Source organism: Mustela nivalis (genome assembly GCF_964662115.1).
Source record: "Mustela nivalis genome assembly, chromosome: 8".
In the NCBI taxonomy this organism is placed as follows: Eukaryota; Metazoa; Chordata; class Mammalia; order Carnivora; family Mustelidae; genus Mustela; species Mustela nivalis.
Window position 1 is genome coordinate 79,552,437 of NC_139027.1, and position 16,679 is coordinate 79,569,115.

The 16,679-nt window shown below is 41.3% G+C and overlaps 1 protein-coding gene across 32 annotated transcripts in view; it reads right to left on the reverse strand.

Annotated features, from left to right (window-relative positions):
• Positions 1-16,679, reverse strand: part of AFF3 (ALF transcription elongation factor 3) — a 571,712-nt gene that overhangs the window by 101,655 nt on the left and 453,378 nt on the right. For all 32 annotated transcript variants that reach the window (XM_082747049.1, XM_082747043.1, XM_082747033.1 and 29 more), the window contains one exon: positions 7,433-7,484. In XM_082747049.1, the coding sequence (XP_082603175.1) occupies positions 7,433-7,484 (52 nt within the window). The remainder of the gene's footprint in view (positions 1-7,432; positions 7,485-16,679) is intronic.

The window sequence follows — 16,679 nt, forward strand, 5'->3', positions numbered from 1 at the left end:
AAGCCTTAGCTATAATAATTTCATCTAGATATTCGCTGTGTCTGACTTCCCAAGCTTTCCCTGACTTGAGAGGCAGAGCTCCTCTTTTTACCAAACTGGGAAACATGAAATATAATTAATCTCTCAAGTCCATTAAAAAAATTCCTTTAGTACTTGAGACTTCAGGAATAATTTTGTCTTAAATCTTCTAATTTCTTTGCAATCTTACATAATAACATTGGCCTTTGGAATGTTAGAGCCAACAGTTACAGAAAAGGGAATCTAAATAAATTACCACCCTATCAGTATCTTTCATTTACCTAAACAAGAAAATGGATTCTCATATTATTTATCCTAGTCCCTCTTTGAACCTCATCAAGAATGAAAATTGTAAGAGCGAGCATAGGAATATGCTTCCATTTTAATTATAACCCGAATTTGTCTAGGTGAACTTTGTCACAATCTCAGCTCCAGATGTCAAATTCTGCTTGCCTTGAAAGGGAAGGGTAGAGAGAAACCCATTCTTTTAGTTTCAGAGGCTTCTGTTTGAGATAAATTCTGAACACTTGTAAATTCAACATGGCGTGATGGTAAGCATATTTAAGAAGTGGCTATAGACATTTCCATGGAGATGGGATAGACCTTTCCTCCTAAATAGGTAGATTATTTGTACATTAGTCTATAGCCACCTTAAGATTTTAGGTTTTACATTTTTGTCTTCTCTGTCAAGACCTTTGAACTTTGGGCAGTACTAATTTGAAAAAACATAGCGTTCAGTAAAAGAATAAAGGTAGAGCAAAAGTCATCTTTGATACTGGAAAACAAGAAGCAGGAAATATGGTCAATTCAACTCAACATTGTACATGTATTCATGTATCCATTCAGCAAGTATTTTGCACTACTGCTATGCCAGACATAGTCCCTGCCCTCAGGAAACTTTCAATCTCATTGGTAGAGACAGATATTTTAAGAAGTAAACATGGCTCATAACTAAAATTATGATGAGACTTAAGAAGAAAGGTTAAGATGATTGGGAGAAGGACTAACTGGGAGGTCCAATGTAGATAATGGGGAGGCCCCCTGAGAAAGTGAAAGTTATGTTACACTTCAGGATGAAAAGGTGTTGGTCAGACTAAAAAATAATAATAAAAAATAAATAAATAAATAAAATAGGAAAGAGAGGCCTCTGGAGGCCCTGAGACAGCTGAGTGTGGCTTGTTATAGGAGATGAAAGAAGGCCCATCTGGCTAACGTGTCATGAATGAGCTCAATGTGAAGTGAAGAGAAAGAAGTAGTTGAAGCTGGACTTAGTCTAGGATAGTGTTAGTCATGCTATAGGCTCTGGATTTTATCTCAAGTGAAACAGAAAGCTTATTTAAGGTTTTAGACCAAGGAATGAGCTGATCTGATTTATATTTTTAAAAGATCACTGTGGGGAGGTTGCATTATAGAGAGAAAGAATAGAAATATGCTAGTGTCTACTACATTGGTTTAGACTCGCCAGGATGGAAAGAGAAGGGAAGGCTAGTATTTAATTTTGGAGGCTGAATTTATAGGCCTTAGAGATAAAATTAACATTTAAGTGAGGAACAGGGAGTTGTCAAGGATGAGCCTGGCGTTTCTAGGCTTGAACAACTGGGTGTCTGGCAGGGCTACTTTTAGAAATGGAAACAATCACAAGAAGAATATATTTGTGTGTAGGTGGGTAAGGGGTATCAAAGACCAGAAGTTTAGTTCGACACAAATTGAATTTGAAATGCTTGTGACACATCCAAGTGGAAAAGTCAAGTAGGTCTGCAGTTCAGAAGAGAGTTCTGAGCTGAGGATATCACTTTAGAAATTGTAAGCATATGAAGAATGAAGGTCATGGGAATGGATGAGATCACCTAAAGAGAGAGAGAGGGAGAAAGAGGAAAGGAGGGAGAGAGAAAAAGGAAGTGGAGAACAGCAATCATGAATAAATGCTGAGAGACTACAATATTTAAACTTGGGCAGAGGAGAAGCAGCCAGCAAAGCAGTCTAAGAAGAAACAGTCAGAAGGGCAGGAAGCAAACCAGGAGTTTAGTGTTAGGCACCTCAAGAAAAGTGGGGTGATCAATAGTTTAATGTGGTAAGTCTTCTGGTAAGACAAGAGACTGAGAAGAGCCCAGTATGTTTGGCTCTGTGGAGGTTACTTGTGACTCAATTCATAGTTCTGATGGGGTAATGGGGCAGAAAGGAGTCAAAAAAACAAGGCCTCAAGTAACTGAGAGGAAATGGGACAGACTTGATAAAAAGAAAGCAGTGGTCTCATGTAATAGGAGTAAAGGAGGGGATGAGTGAATATAAAGATACTGTGTGGATCTGGTTATGGGAAGATGAGGCTTTCCTATTGGATGCTAGTCAGCCAGGGTATGCACTAGGATGAATAAGATATAGAATAAGATTCAGGTTGCTTACTCAAAAAGAAAGATAGAAAACAAAATCCTCCATTATCCACATATTATCAGTTCTGTGATGGAGAATACTCAGGGAGAAAACCTGTAAAATGCTATCACTAATGGACTGTTAATAAGTTATATATATATATATATAGACTCCTAGAACAGCCATTTGAAAAACTATGCAAAGAGATATACTAAAAACATGATAGATAAATAAAAAAAGAATTCTGCAGAATGTTCAAGAAACCTATAGGAAGTCAGGGAAAAGAAAAAAAAATGAAAACAGAAAGAAAGGGAAAGTGACAGAAAAGAAAAAATAAAGTGACAGACTTAAGGACTAATATATCAGTAATTACATTAAATGCAAATGTTCTAAATACATCAATTAAAGACAGAGATTGGTGAAATAGATAAAAAAAAAATACGACAACCATATAGTATCTGTAAAAAACTCACTTCAAATACAACAGTATAGGTGGGTTGAATGTAAAAGAATATCAGTCAAAAGAATGCAGCAGTGGCTTTATCAGTATCAGATAAAGTAGACCTCAGATCAAAGAAAATTACCAGAGACATACTGGAACATTATAGAATGATAAAAAGTCCCTCTAGCAAGAAGACACAGCAATCCTAAATGTTATGTACCAAATAACAGAACTGTAAAATATATGAAGCAAAACCAGACAGAATGGAAAGGAGCAACAGACAAATCCACAATTATAGCTGGAGACCTCAACATTCCTCTCCCAACAATTGATAAACTAGAGAGAAAGTCAGAAAGGATCTAGAAGAGCTCAATAATAACATCAACCAAAAGGATTTGACTGACATTTATAGAACACTCCACCCAACTACAGAAGAATCCTCATTCTTTCAAGTGCCCATAAGACATATCCCAACATAGACCAGATCTTGGACCACAAGAAATACTTAGTAAATTTCCAAGAACTGAAATCATACAGAATGCATTCTTTGATCACAATGGAACTAAACTAGAAATCAGTAAGTAAGATTACAGGAAATCTCCAAACATTTGGAAATGAAACAACCCACTTCTAAATAATCCATATACCAAAGGGGAAGTCTCACTGAACTGAAGGACAATGAAAATAAAACATATCAAAATCTGTGGGATGTAGCTACAGTGTGCTAAAAGGGAAATGTATAACACTAAATGCTTATACTATAAAAGAGAATGAGTCTCAACTCAGTAATCTAAGGTCTCTCAAGAATCCAGAATAAGAAGAGCCAAATGAACCCAAAGCAACATAAGGAGGGAAATAATAAAGTTAAGAAATCAATAAAATCAAAACAGAAAAATTGATAGAGAATATCAATGAAACAAAAAACTTGTTTTTTTGAGAAGATCAATGAAATTGAAAAACCTCTGGCAAGATGACGAAGACAAACATACAATCAGTTTCAAGATGAAATGGGATACCACCATAGAACTCAGACATTGAAGGAATAATAAAAGAATAGAACTTTCTACACATAAATATGAAAACTTAAATGACATGATAAATGAATTACTTAAAGAGCACATGTTGCCATAACCTACCCAATGTGAAATAACCTGAAGAGCCTTTTAACTATTCAGAAAATAGAATTTGTGTTAAAAGTCTCCAGACACATGTGGTTTCACTGGAGAAATCTGACAGGTGTTTAAAGAAAAAGTAACATTAACTTTATATAATGTCTTCAAGAAAAAACAAGTGCAGGAAACACTAATGCCCTTCTTTTAAAACCAAAGATAGTACAAAAAAAGGAACTTTCTGAACAATATTGCTCACCATCATAAAAAGACAAATGTGGTGAGGATGTGAGCAATTCCAATTCTCTTACACTCCTGATGAGAGTGACAGTTGGTGAAACTGCTTTGAATAAAGGTTTGAGATGAGCTCTTCAGTTGGAATACGCATATACTCTCCTGGCCCTGATTTCTACTCTTAGGCATAGACCTATTAGAAATGTTCCCACATGCTCACCAGAAAACCTGTTCAAGAATATCAATGGCAGTACTATTCTAATAGCCCTAAATGCCTTTGTGCCCATCAGGAGTAGAATGGGTTAAGTAAATTAAGGTATATACACATGAAGAAATATGACGGAGCAATGAAAATGAACATCGTTTGATTACATGCAACATGGAGGAGTTTCACAAACATAATACTGAGTGAAAGAAGCCAAGGAAAAAGAGCACATGCTGTGTGATTCCATTGATATAAAGTTCAAAAACAAGCAAAATTACTTGTTAGAAAAATAGGAGTGGTTATTCTTCTGGAGGGTAGTGACTGGATGGGGATGTGGGAGACCCAGAGTCTGGCTGCGTCTATATCTTGAGCTGAGTGCTAATTACATAGGTGTGTGTGTGGTTTATGAATATTCATTACATTGTATTCTTAGGTTATATGTACTTTTCTCTGTGTATGGTATATTCAGTTCTCAGTTGACTAAAAGCAAAAAAATCAAAAGCCTACTGGATCCAGTAACATGAAGATAACAGGTGAGCCCAGGTTCCAAGGAAGTGGCAGGCTTTGGGATCTAACATTAATTCCCATTTTATAAATGGTGACTCTGAAGTAGATAACATCTTGGGGACTGGGCCAGGGCTGCAAAGCTACTGGGTCACCAGCAGAGCAGGGATTTGAACCCAGGAGGGCTGCTGAGCCTGGGCTCACTGACTAAACTAGCCTGTCTCTTCATTCTTGAGAGTGCAAAGTCAATGAGGATAAAGGAAGCATTAGTAGAGTGTTCAAATGCTGTGAGTCTGAGGCGACTGGAGGAAAGGCAAACAGGCAAGGCAACTTGAAACTCTTGTGGGTATCTTTTTGTCACAGCAAGTGACCAATATTCACAGGGACAGCCAGATGTCATGTAGAAGGCAAAGGAATTTAGTATGCTCTGTTTATTGAGGCAGGGAAATGTACAATACATTTTTGAAATATTTTGGGTTAAGGGATAAACTCTGATGATATCTAGCAAAATCATTTACATGAAACATTTAATTATCTCTCAATGCCAGAGAAATGCAGTGTGTGTGTGCATGTGTGTCTGCATGCACGTGTGTGTGTGTGTGTGTGCATGTGCTCTACTCTTCAGGGGAACAATCATATTTTGGTCTTGGAGGGAAAAAAAAATACCATATCATTAGTCTTTTTTAAAAGCACAGAAATTATGATTTTGTGATTAGGCCAGGCTATAGTTATAGGCCAAAGCAGGATAACTTAATATAATTAGTGTTAGAGCAATCATTTAAACTACCACATACAAACCACTGTCTGGAGTCTTAATTATACTACTGTATAAAAATTATTCATTCTATCAGCTGCTCTCATTGCAAATGGTGGAAAGGTGTACGCACATAGGGACAAAATGTAAGAAAAAAGAATTTAACCTGTATATTCGCAATATAACATTCATTATCCATGGTCACAGATTAAAAAGCAGTAGCTAATAAAGCTAAATGATTCAACTTAAAGTTCTTATTGCCTTAAAAAGTGTGTCTAGTTCATCCTTGATACCTAATTTTTTTTAAATTGAGTTTTCAGTGGAAATATTTCCTGGAAATAATTCTGGAAAATTCTTTCCAAATTAAGAAAGCTTGCTGAATGCAGTACTCTATGAATCTCCTTTCTAATCTAAAGGATACACAGCCTACACATCTGATATGACTTAATCCACAATATATGTATCTGAAACTGTCACTGGGAAATCCACAAAGACGTGATTGGCTGATAGTTACATAGATGAGGAACCAAAATTAGGAGTGAAGTCATCATCAGCTCTGCCAAGATTGCTGTTATGGATATCTGACGGTCTTAGTGTGCACACCTAGAAACAAAGTCATCAGTCTCTACAAAACCTGAAGCATGAGCAGCTTTCCTTGCTCAGTTAACCTTTCTTCACTTGCTGCTACTCTAGCTTCAGTGAGAGCTCTCTTTCACACCCAGGCCCTTCTTTGAGGCCTCACCTTCTTCCCCAAGGTGAACAAACACCTCTGTGACCTCACAGCCACATTCTGCTTAGATGCTCTCCCTGGAAATGTTCCTTTTACTTATTTCACCTCTGCACACTTTGTACACTATGTGCATTTGCATGGCTAGACAGCTGAATTGCCTGTGTAGCATTCCATGACTCCTTTGTATAAAATTCACGATTCCAGGACCAACCACATGCTGTCTCCTATTGCATGTAAAAATAACTTCTGGAAAAACCTCTCTGGATTGTCTTTATACCTACCACATTTGTCCAAACTTGACAAAATACCACATAGATAATAAGAAAAAGGAAATAGAAGTAGAGGAAAATCTATCTTTTGTGTTTTCAAACTTGCTTTAAAACACAAACATTTCCTGCAATGCAGAAGCTGAAAGTGATAAATGTTATGTGGATATTTTTGTACCTTAACTGACTGATCAGAATAGTATTTATAAACCTCTGACTGATGTCTCAAGCTTGTAAATCAACACCACGGGAGAACACTTTAAGCACATTTATCATCTAAGACAACAGCCTATTCAGAGCATGATTATTTTTTATTCATCATTTAAGTTTCACCTCTACGTTTGCTTCTTCTCAATGTTAATAATATCTGTATAAGACTTCTCAATATTTAATGTTACAGCTTGCCCGTTGCATGCCGATAAGGTCAGGTCACATGCTTGATCTCTAAAAGACCAGTGGGCTTTGCCAAGAAGAAAAAAAAAAGAAAAGAAAAGAAAAGAAAAAGAAAACAAAAAAGGGTCTATTTCATATAGAAGTTTGATGCTAGTCCGCTTCCTTGTCAGTTCTCATTGTTGGTTTCAATGACACAAAAATCACAGCATCACAGTTTTAAGGGAAAGTAAGCCCAAGATATTTTAGTGGACTGGTCCCATGGCATGGAAGATTATAATTACCAGAGAGCACCCAGCATCCTAGAGCACCACAATTTCCAGTGTGTATGATTCAGTCAGCTCCCAGGACAGCCCACTGGGCAGCGGCGCAGTGTCACATTCGAAGGACAGCAACATAAAACTAAATCTTACCTGCTCATTATCCTCTTCATCACTACTTAGCTTAAGGTCATCTTCTAGCATTCTGAAAAAAGGAACAAAGAAGTACAGATACTTAACAAATTCAAAATAATTCAGCACCAAAATATCTTTTTTAGCACCAAAATACATTTATTAATGTTGCAATAGTAAGTATATTTCCTGATTAATTAAAAAAAACAACTCTTTCCTTTTAAGGCTTTTCTTCTGATGTCCTTAGGAAATAACAAACTGCCCCATAAAGCCAATTAACCCTTCACAACAGTCCTTCATAGGATCAGATGGGTTGCTTCAAGAATATGAGGTTGTAAACCAACAGAATCAAATAGGTGCTTTACGCCTGCAAAGTTTGAATTCCAGTTGCTTGTTCAATGTTTGGTGCAGGACAGGCGGTGCGCTTTATCTCCATGATTATTTGTGGTAAACAATGAGAGAGCAGGTAGAACTCTGCCGACAGCAATAACACAATAAACGAGCTGCTTAGGTCTCCATCAGTCAAAGATGTGGAGAAGACATCTGCCCGAAGACTCTGCTGGATGAGGAAGACCAAATGGGAGAGAACTTTCCTAAAAGACTCTGTGAAGGCAACACTCAAGTGCCCTCTGGCTCTGTCAGATTTGCCATGGTGGAGGTGGTGGGGAAGAATACTTTGGGGTCCAAAGAGTCCAAAGTAAAAACACGCAAATGGAAAATCAAGCCCTCTTATTTCTGAAGATGATACAATTGTATTCTTAGTAGCACTGCTGAATTGTTTACAGGGTAATAGTTTTCAGATTAATTCATTTCAAAAGAAATCTCACTCAGAAGGATACTCTACAATGCAAATGAATGCAGGCAGAGGTGCTCTGCGGGGCGTGGGGGAAGAGTCTATTGCTGACATACCCCAGTGACCCAGGAATCAGTGTGAAGGCCACAGAGCCCATGTGCTTCAAAGACCTCACTATCCTCCTTGAAGTCACCTTCCAAAGACTGTCCCCTAAACTGTGTCTCATTTCTTTAAAAGCCAATTACAAGGGGCGCCTGGGTGGCTCAGTGGGTTAAGCCGCTGCCTTCGGCTCAGGTCATGATCTCAGGGTCCTGGGATCGAGTCCCACATCGGGCTCTCTGCTCAGCAGGGAGCCTGCTTCCCTCTCTCTCTCTGCCTGCCTCTCCATCTACCTGTGATTTCTCTCTGTCAAATAAATAAATAAAATCTTTAAAAAAAAAAAAAAAAGCCAATTACAGGCCCATCATCAGTATATTCCTCTGAATATTTTTATAAGTAGTTTCACTGACTTTTGCAGTGAACTTGGGGTAAAGATTTGCCAGGGAAGCACATGGACCCAGTTTTGCCCCAAACGGTCATTTGTTTGGAGAAAATCACTTAATTTAATGCCCTCACCACTGGTCCTGTTGCCTGAGCTGTAAAATGACAGGTTATGCTGGGCTATCTCTATGGTCCAGTCCTGCTTTAGATTCCAGGAGTTTAGGGAATAAAATTGCCTCCTCTTTCGTAAAGCAGAAAAACTCTTGTATTTGTCGTAGAGAGCACAGCTGAGATATTGTAAGCAATTTCTGATGTATCATTTAAACCATAACCATTAGGACACCAGATCGGTTTCCTCACAGGCGATGGCTATTCTACCAGTATGGAGGAGTATCACTCTTTTAGTATTTCAGCCACAGGCAAACCAAGAAAACATCAGAGAAGACTGCAGAGCTATATCCCCAATTGCCCTTTGTCTCTGTTGGGTGTTACCCTCCATTCCCTTTGACCTCACAAACTCCTGCCCTTAGCTTCAAGGAAAAGAGACATGGTGGTGATTTATTACAGCATTGTTTGGGAAGAACCTTCTAGGAAGGGGACTATGTTTTCTTTGTCCTGAGTCCCCAGTGACTAGCACAGTGACGGCACAGAATACAATACCAGTTTGTTGGCTGGGCTGGGGTGCTTTCCCAAAGCCCATTTTCCTACCAAAAGGCACAAATGCCTTTCTGATGAAAAAGCCCAGAGAAGCAGGCCCATTTCTTGCCTCCACCCCTCACTCTCTTTAGGGGTAAACTGCCAGCTGCAATTTGGTTTCATCTCAAGGACTGCCCTGCGAGCACTGGGTGTTCCAAGTGTGGGTGGTCCTGTCAGTGGGTGGGAAGAAGGAGGGGTAAGGACACACACAATCAACGTTAACAACCCCTTTGTTGTTGGATAGAGGTCATGTCAAGGGTGACTGAGAAGTTTCATCTTTATATGGCCAATAGCATACATAGACTTGAAATGAAGGCCACTGTCAACCAGAGCAAGAAACCCCAACATGCCCCAAAGCAAGGGATCTCAGGTTGGCTGCAAACCAGCCATGTGACTCAGTCACCACACAAGGCTGGCAACACTGAAAGGAATCACAACAGTAAGAACAGTATGTGAGGTTCTCTTCTAAGGTAGAGAATACAGCTTATTTCTGTTTATTTTAAGCATGTGCTAAGTATGTAAACACATCACTGGGTGTTCATTTGAATTTCATACTGTCTCTCACATCCCCGATCCTGGGTAGGTCACACCTCTGGGCCTCAGCTTTGTCATTTCTATATTTGCCATCGTCTCCAGAAGAAAAGCAGTCAGAGATCCACACTGCTTTGTGAATTTTTTATATTAAAAAAATGACTTTATTATGTTTCTGGCTGAGATCTAAAAACAAATGATCAAATGTAAAAATACCTCACATTCAAGAGAGACTTCCCAAGAAGTTAGAATCCAATTAAACTTCCAAATCTTGAATGGGAGGAAATGGTACTGAAACACTAAGCCCAACAGTTCCTACACATCCCACAGCAGTCCTGGGACACTGCTATCACCAACACTCCCAGCCACAGACCTGGAGAAGTCAGTCACCACCACTCTGTGCCCAGTCAGCAGCAGTCACCGCACCAAGGGAACAGAAGCTCAAGGCCATTCAGGAACACCATCCAGCCCCTGTACTTTATTCTGACGGTCACGGCGGAGCCTCCGTGACTCAACATTCACTGTGTTCTTTAGGCCTGGCCCAACACACTTGAGGAGGAGGAGCCAAAGTGGATATTTGAGGTTAGAGCTGAACAACAAAGCATGGTTGGAGAAGAAAAATGCTGTAATCCCACAAGATCCTAAAAAACATCAGTGTGTGGAGAGTGACAGGTATACAGGAAGCTGGGATTAGCTCCATGTAAATACACCGTGGCAACTGTGCCCCCAACTCCAATCTTATACATTTGAGAACATTTTATCATCTATTTCTGAAAGGAATAGACTGGCATGGGTATATTAAACAAGAACAAAAGACAAAGGTTTAAACCAGAAGTAAAAGAAAATCCAAATTAAGTGTTGGTGATGTCAAGGGGCAGAGGCGGGCATCTCCAACTCCATTTTTGAAAAAAGTAGGGCAAAGTCTCCCATGCTCTGAAGGGCTGGAGGCAGAGTTGGGATGGGTCATCTGTACATCAGCGTAGGGCCTGTGCTTTGGGCTTGTGCTGGCTCCAGGGGGTACCCTGCCGCACCCCTACACCCCTACATCTGAGCACCAACGGACCTTCCTTCAGCCAGTGATGCCCACCCAACCAGAGCTGCTCCCTTTCATGTTTCCTGAGCCCTTCCCCGTCTCAGCTCCTCAGAGCCTTCCCAGGTGCCCAGACTGTTGATTAGTAGCAGTACTGAGTGCTGAATGGATGTTCATGCCAGGCCGGCTAAGAGCACTTTGTTCATGTTACGTTGTTCAATCCCATGCAATTCCTCCAGCTGGGCACTGCGGTGGCAGCAGGCAGGCCGTGGTGCTCGGAGCTCAGACTCTGCAGTCAGACTGCCCAGGATGAACCCTAGCTCTACCACTCAACTAGCTGAGTGACCCGATACCTGCCTTGATGGGTCTTCCAGAGAAATCATTACGCAATCATTACAAAGTGCTTAGCACAAAACCTGGAACAGAGCAAGCATTCAGTAAAGGTTCATTTTTATTAATATTCCTTCTTTTTAATCTCAGGAGGTAATTTAGCCTTAGGGCATTTAAGGAATTTGCATGGGGAAACAATTTGGGAGAAAAGACGTTCCTCTAATAACACCTTAAATCTAAGCCTTTTGCTCTACTTTCTGGACATTCTAAAAAGAAAAGACAAGATTTTCCAGAGGTTGTGAATGGGGTAATGTATTTTAGCTTATAACTGCCACTGGGCTGATTGATCTGAGGTGGCTTACTGCTACAGTGAACACAACCCATGCCTGTCAGCCTCGAAGCACAAGATCTGCCCTGAAGGCCAGTGGCCAGCCAAATGGCCCCGAGTCCCCTAGCAGGACCCACGGAATGATGACAAAGGGGATGCGAAACAAAACAGACAATAAAACAGAACTTTCTGAAGTAAGACCAGAGAGCAGAGATGCAGCCAGAGGTGCCAAGGAACCTGGGACTCTGTGCCTGGAACACCTGATGTGCTGTCACTACTGTCAGAAGCACTCCAAGGTCGTGCCCGATGGTGACTTACCACGGAGTCTGAGCCAGGTAAACCAAGCACTGAGGCGTGAGAGGCCGCAGGCAGGATTTTTAAACATGCAATTCGGTAATTAAGATTCTACCTATTTTTCACGCGGGAACTGCGTCAGACAACAGTTTCTGAAAATGATCGTCCCAGGCTTGTTATCACACGCTGCGGGGAGCACCTGGTGCAAAGGTCCCGAGGTTTTGAGCCGCGGGCTGAAGGTCCCATGCTCTCACGCAGGGAGGGGGACAGGCGTGGATGGCTTCCAAGGGAGGGCGCGACGCAGTGGCTTCCGAGCTCTGACGAGGGAAGCAAGCACAGACAGCTCCCTTTGAGGTTTGCCGAGTATTACCTCAGGTAGTGAAGGGTGAACAGTAGGACTACCCCGCTAACCAGCGGGAAGTCTGGCATCACGCAGACTTCACGCACTGTTGTAGTCACGTGGTGGTGGGGCGTGTGCGTGGCCCTGTAGTCACGTGGCAACGGGGGGGTGGGGCGGGCGCAAGGTCCAAGGGCCGGTTCCCTCACGTACTACATTCAGATCAGCACTGCCACTTGAGCATTTGAAAAAAATGCTCTGGCACACGCAACTCTCACAGAACTCAGCTCAGCTGCCTCATCTGCTGGTCTCTGCGGTAGCGCTCAGGAAGGGGAGAACTAGGACCCTCACGACACAGTAAGAGCTGATGATGGTAACTTGCCCACGTGCGGTATTTTAAAAACTGAGCCATAGACACATTTCCGTTGTTGCCAGTCCTTACGTTTCCGAGGTACAACACTTCTCAGGGAGCATAAAGAGTACCCTCTCCTTAGCAGATGGCCAACTGCTTCTCATGCTCCTGTACTGCTTCACAGGTATCGCGAACCGGCACATTAACTACCTTCAAATGTAATGGCAGTCATTTCACAGAGCAATGGTTTTTAATTAATAGGATTTCCCTGGAATTACTTGCCATTTGGGGCCCTTAAGAGATCTGAATCCTTTAGCCCTTTAAAGTTCATTTCATTTTGCTTGATCTTAATGGCTTTTTAAAAAATCTGACTTCTAATTGGGCTGTTTGATTTTCAGATTTGCTTCTATAGCTGGTTCTACTACTGTCTCCAACTATTTGAGATTTAAAGCCAAAGACAAATGTTTATGACTCCCCATTAAACATATTCATATATGCAAATATCTACTCTAGCAATTAGCTGTGCAGGATAGCCTACTCGTTTCGCAAGTGCATCCCTCTGCTGGTACTCCCCAAGCCATCATCTCTACTGCTAGGAACATGAGAAGGAAGTTATAAAACACCTTTCATTCTGTCTGAAGTCCACTGCTCTGTGAGGGTCAGTGCTACCATCTGTCTGGGCTTATTTTCACAAACAGATAACTACTCTTCTCTCTGCATTTGTTCAGAAGAGTTTAGCTCATGCCAATCCAGTCAACTGGGAGGCAGGAAGGCTAGGACAGGATCACAGTGGGGTGCTGGTGATTTAGTGCATCCAATGCACAAATGAAGTAACAGTCTGGAAGCAAATAGAGAAATCAGGAGTAAGAATACGGGGCTGGTCTAGATGACCTAGGAATTTCAACTCTGATATTTTCCTATCAGGGTGTCATATCTACATCTTTTTTTTTTTTTTTTTTAAACCAATGGTGGTTCATAGGGAGATGGTGTTAGCTCACACGTATCTCCTTCCTGGACTTCCTCTTCCAGGGACTATTCCAATTGTTCATGAAATCGGCAAATAATCTGATTCTGCCACGTTCATCCTGTGGCAGAGGATAAAAGTGCACTGTAGCTCTTCTGTTTATGACCTTACTTTTTCTTAGGAACAGTAAGTTCCCATGGTCCTTTTCTCCCACTTACAAGCTGAGTGCACCTGCCACCTTCTATACAGGTCTGTCTTCCCTGGGGCCAGCATCTCATTTCCAACCATTTAAGACTCTCACAAAAAACCAACCTCATTTCGAAGACCTGTTAAACCCTGGTGAGATACAAGATGAATCTGTGCATTCAAAATCTCAATCGAGCAACTGCCTTTCCCAATAGGACTCAAATCTAATACATTAATATTGAATAAATAGTAATCAAAGGAAACTGGAAACCAACACTAATTAAAAAAAAACAAAACAAAAAAAACCAAAAGAACCTAGATGTCCATCCACAGATGAATGGATCAAGAAGATGTGGTATATATACACAATGGAATACTATGCAGCCATCAAAAGAAATGAAATCTTGCCATTTGCGACAACATGGATGGAACTAGAGCATATCATGCTTAGCGAAATAAGTCAAGCAGAGAAAGACAACTATCATATGATCTCCCTGATATGAGGAAGTGGTGATGCAACATGGGGGCTTAAGTGGGTAGGAGAAGAATAAATGAAACAAGATGGGATTGGGAGGGAGACAAACCATAAGTGACTCTTAATCTCACAAAACAAACTGAGGGTTGCTGGGGGGAGGGGGTTTGGGAGAAGGGGGTGGGATTATGGACATTGGGGAGGGTATGTGCTTTGGTGAGTGCTGTGAAGTGTGTAAACCTGGTGATTCACAGACCTGTACCCCTGGGGATAAAAATATATGTTTATAAAACATAAAAAATTAAAAAACAAAAACAAAACATAGTCAGTGGTACTAGAGTGTGGGGTGGGATGAGTTCTGGAGATCAGGGGGCTCAGGAAAAGCTGCAAGGAGGAGGGAGTACCTGAAGGGCTTCAAGTCCTACAGGAGGCAGATGAAGTCAGGGATGTCTATCCTGCCCCACAGAGGAAGGGTGACAGACAAGCACAGAGTGGGAATGGAGGTTGTTTATTTCCCTTATTCTCATGGTATGATAATACATAACACATAGTTCAGAATTCCCCAAATAGTATTAAGATATACAATGAAATGTCTCTCTCCTGACCTTCTTCCTACCCTCATATTTCGTGCTCTCATCCCTCAAAGTCACCCCCTGGCTGTAGCTTCTTATATATTACCTCAGAGTTTCTTTATGTGTTAACAAACAAATATGAATGTAGCGCATTAGATCCCTCAGGGTAAGTACATGACATTAAAGAACAACTATGTGGTGGACAAATATGTTAACTGGAACCCTAATTATCTGGCTGTGGCAGGCAACTTCTAAGATGCTCCCAGTGACCCTGCTTCCTGATATGCCCCTGGAACTCCCCTCTCCTGAGTGTGGCTGCACCTAGTGACTGGCTTCTAGTAAACAGAGGAGGGCAAAAGTGATAGGATGTTACTTGCAAGTTTAGGTGACCCCTGCTTGCTGGCATGCATACTCTTTTACTCTTCTTGCGAGCCTGCTTGGACGGAAAAAGGCTGCCATGTTGTGAGCTGCCGTATGGAGAAATTCCCATGGCAGGGAACGGGGGTGGGGGGTAAAGGGGAGCCCTCTGGCCAACAGCCAAGGAGGAATTAAGGTCCTCAGCCCAGCCACCCAGGATGAACTGAATTTTGCCAAAACCACATGAGTGAGCCTACAAGAGGGTTTCTCCCCAGGTAAGGCGTGAGATGACTACAACCCATCCTCACCTTGTGGTATGAGATTCTTATGAGAGATTCTTAGCCAGAGGACCCAGGTGAGCCATGCTCAGATTCCTGACTGACAGAAACTGTAGAGTGATAAATGCTGTTTGAAGCCACTAAGCTTTGGGGTAATTCGTTAGGCATCAATAAGTAATTCATATGCTGGCAGATGATATTAAATATTTAGTGTGTCCCTTTTCAAGATTGCTCTCAGCTGCTTGAGCTAAAAGCATTAGTAGCCATTATTCAAGCCATCCAACAGAAGTATAAGGTGGGCTTAAAAGGTAATAAAAAAGTTCTAAAAGTCATGTTAAAAAGGGTAAAAAGAAATAAATAAAACCAACTTCAATAGTTTTATTTACACCAACATGTATCAACATGATAATATACATATTTCAAATGCTCACTAGCCCATGTGACCAGTGACTCCTATACTGGGCAATGCAGGCTCATACTATTTTAGAAAGTGAGGGGTGTTCAAATCTCCAGGAGGTGTTAAGTTTTTTCCATCCCCACTCAGCCCTCAGTCCCTGCTTGTTTCTTTCATATGTCAATCTTCTCTAATGCTTCCTGCCTAACGGTACACTGAACAAGTCTGTGACAGCAAAGATCCTAGTAACTTAGCATGTGCAGGAGGTGAGGGAGGAGACAGGGAAGGCTTTGGTCAGAATCATTGCAAACTCATACCCCCACTAATGATCCTTCATGGAGACTGGGATCCCAAAGGCCCATTTTCTTCCATGTTCCAAATGTTTCAATGACCCATTTTGCTTCTAATTCTGATGATGCTAATTACATGTGGCGTGACATTCCACAATGTACATGGAAGACTCTGGCTTCATGGAAAAGGTGGAAGGCAGGAAGCTGCACAGAGCTGCAGGTGGCCTATGAGAGGGGTATGCTTAGGGCAACATGTTTAGGAGCCATGGCCTAGGAAAACAGAACAATGGGTTGCCTTGCAAATACACAGGTCAGATGCTGACTGGGCAAGAACTCTGAACACTTGTTGCTCTGACTCACTTCTTACCCACTTCTCTTGCATAAAGAGACTCTCTTGCATACTAAAGACATATCTCACAAAAGCTATTTAAAATATTCTCTTTTTTTTTTTGAGTTGTGTATTTTTATAAGTGTGCTGGTTGTTTTTTTTCACTTGGAATTGCAGCTCTATCTAGGGATGTTGAGTGGCCCAGAGGGAACTCTCTGTCTAGGAGAAATGGAAAGCTGGGCCTGTTTTCCTTGAA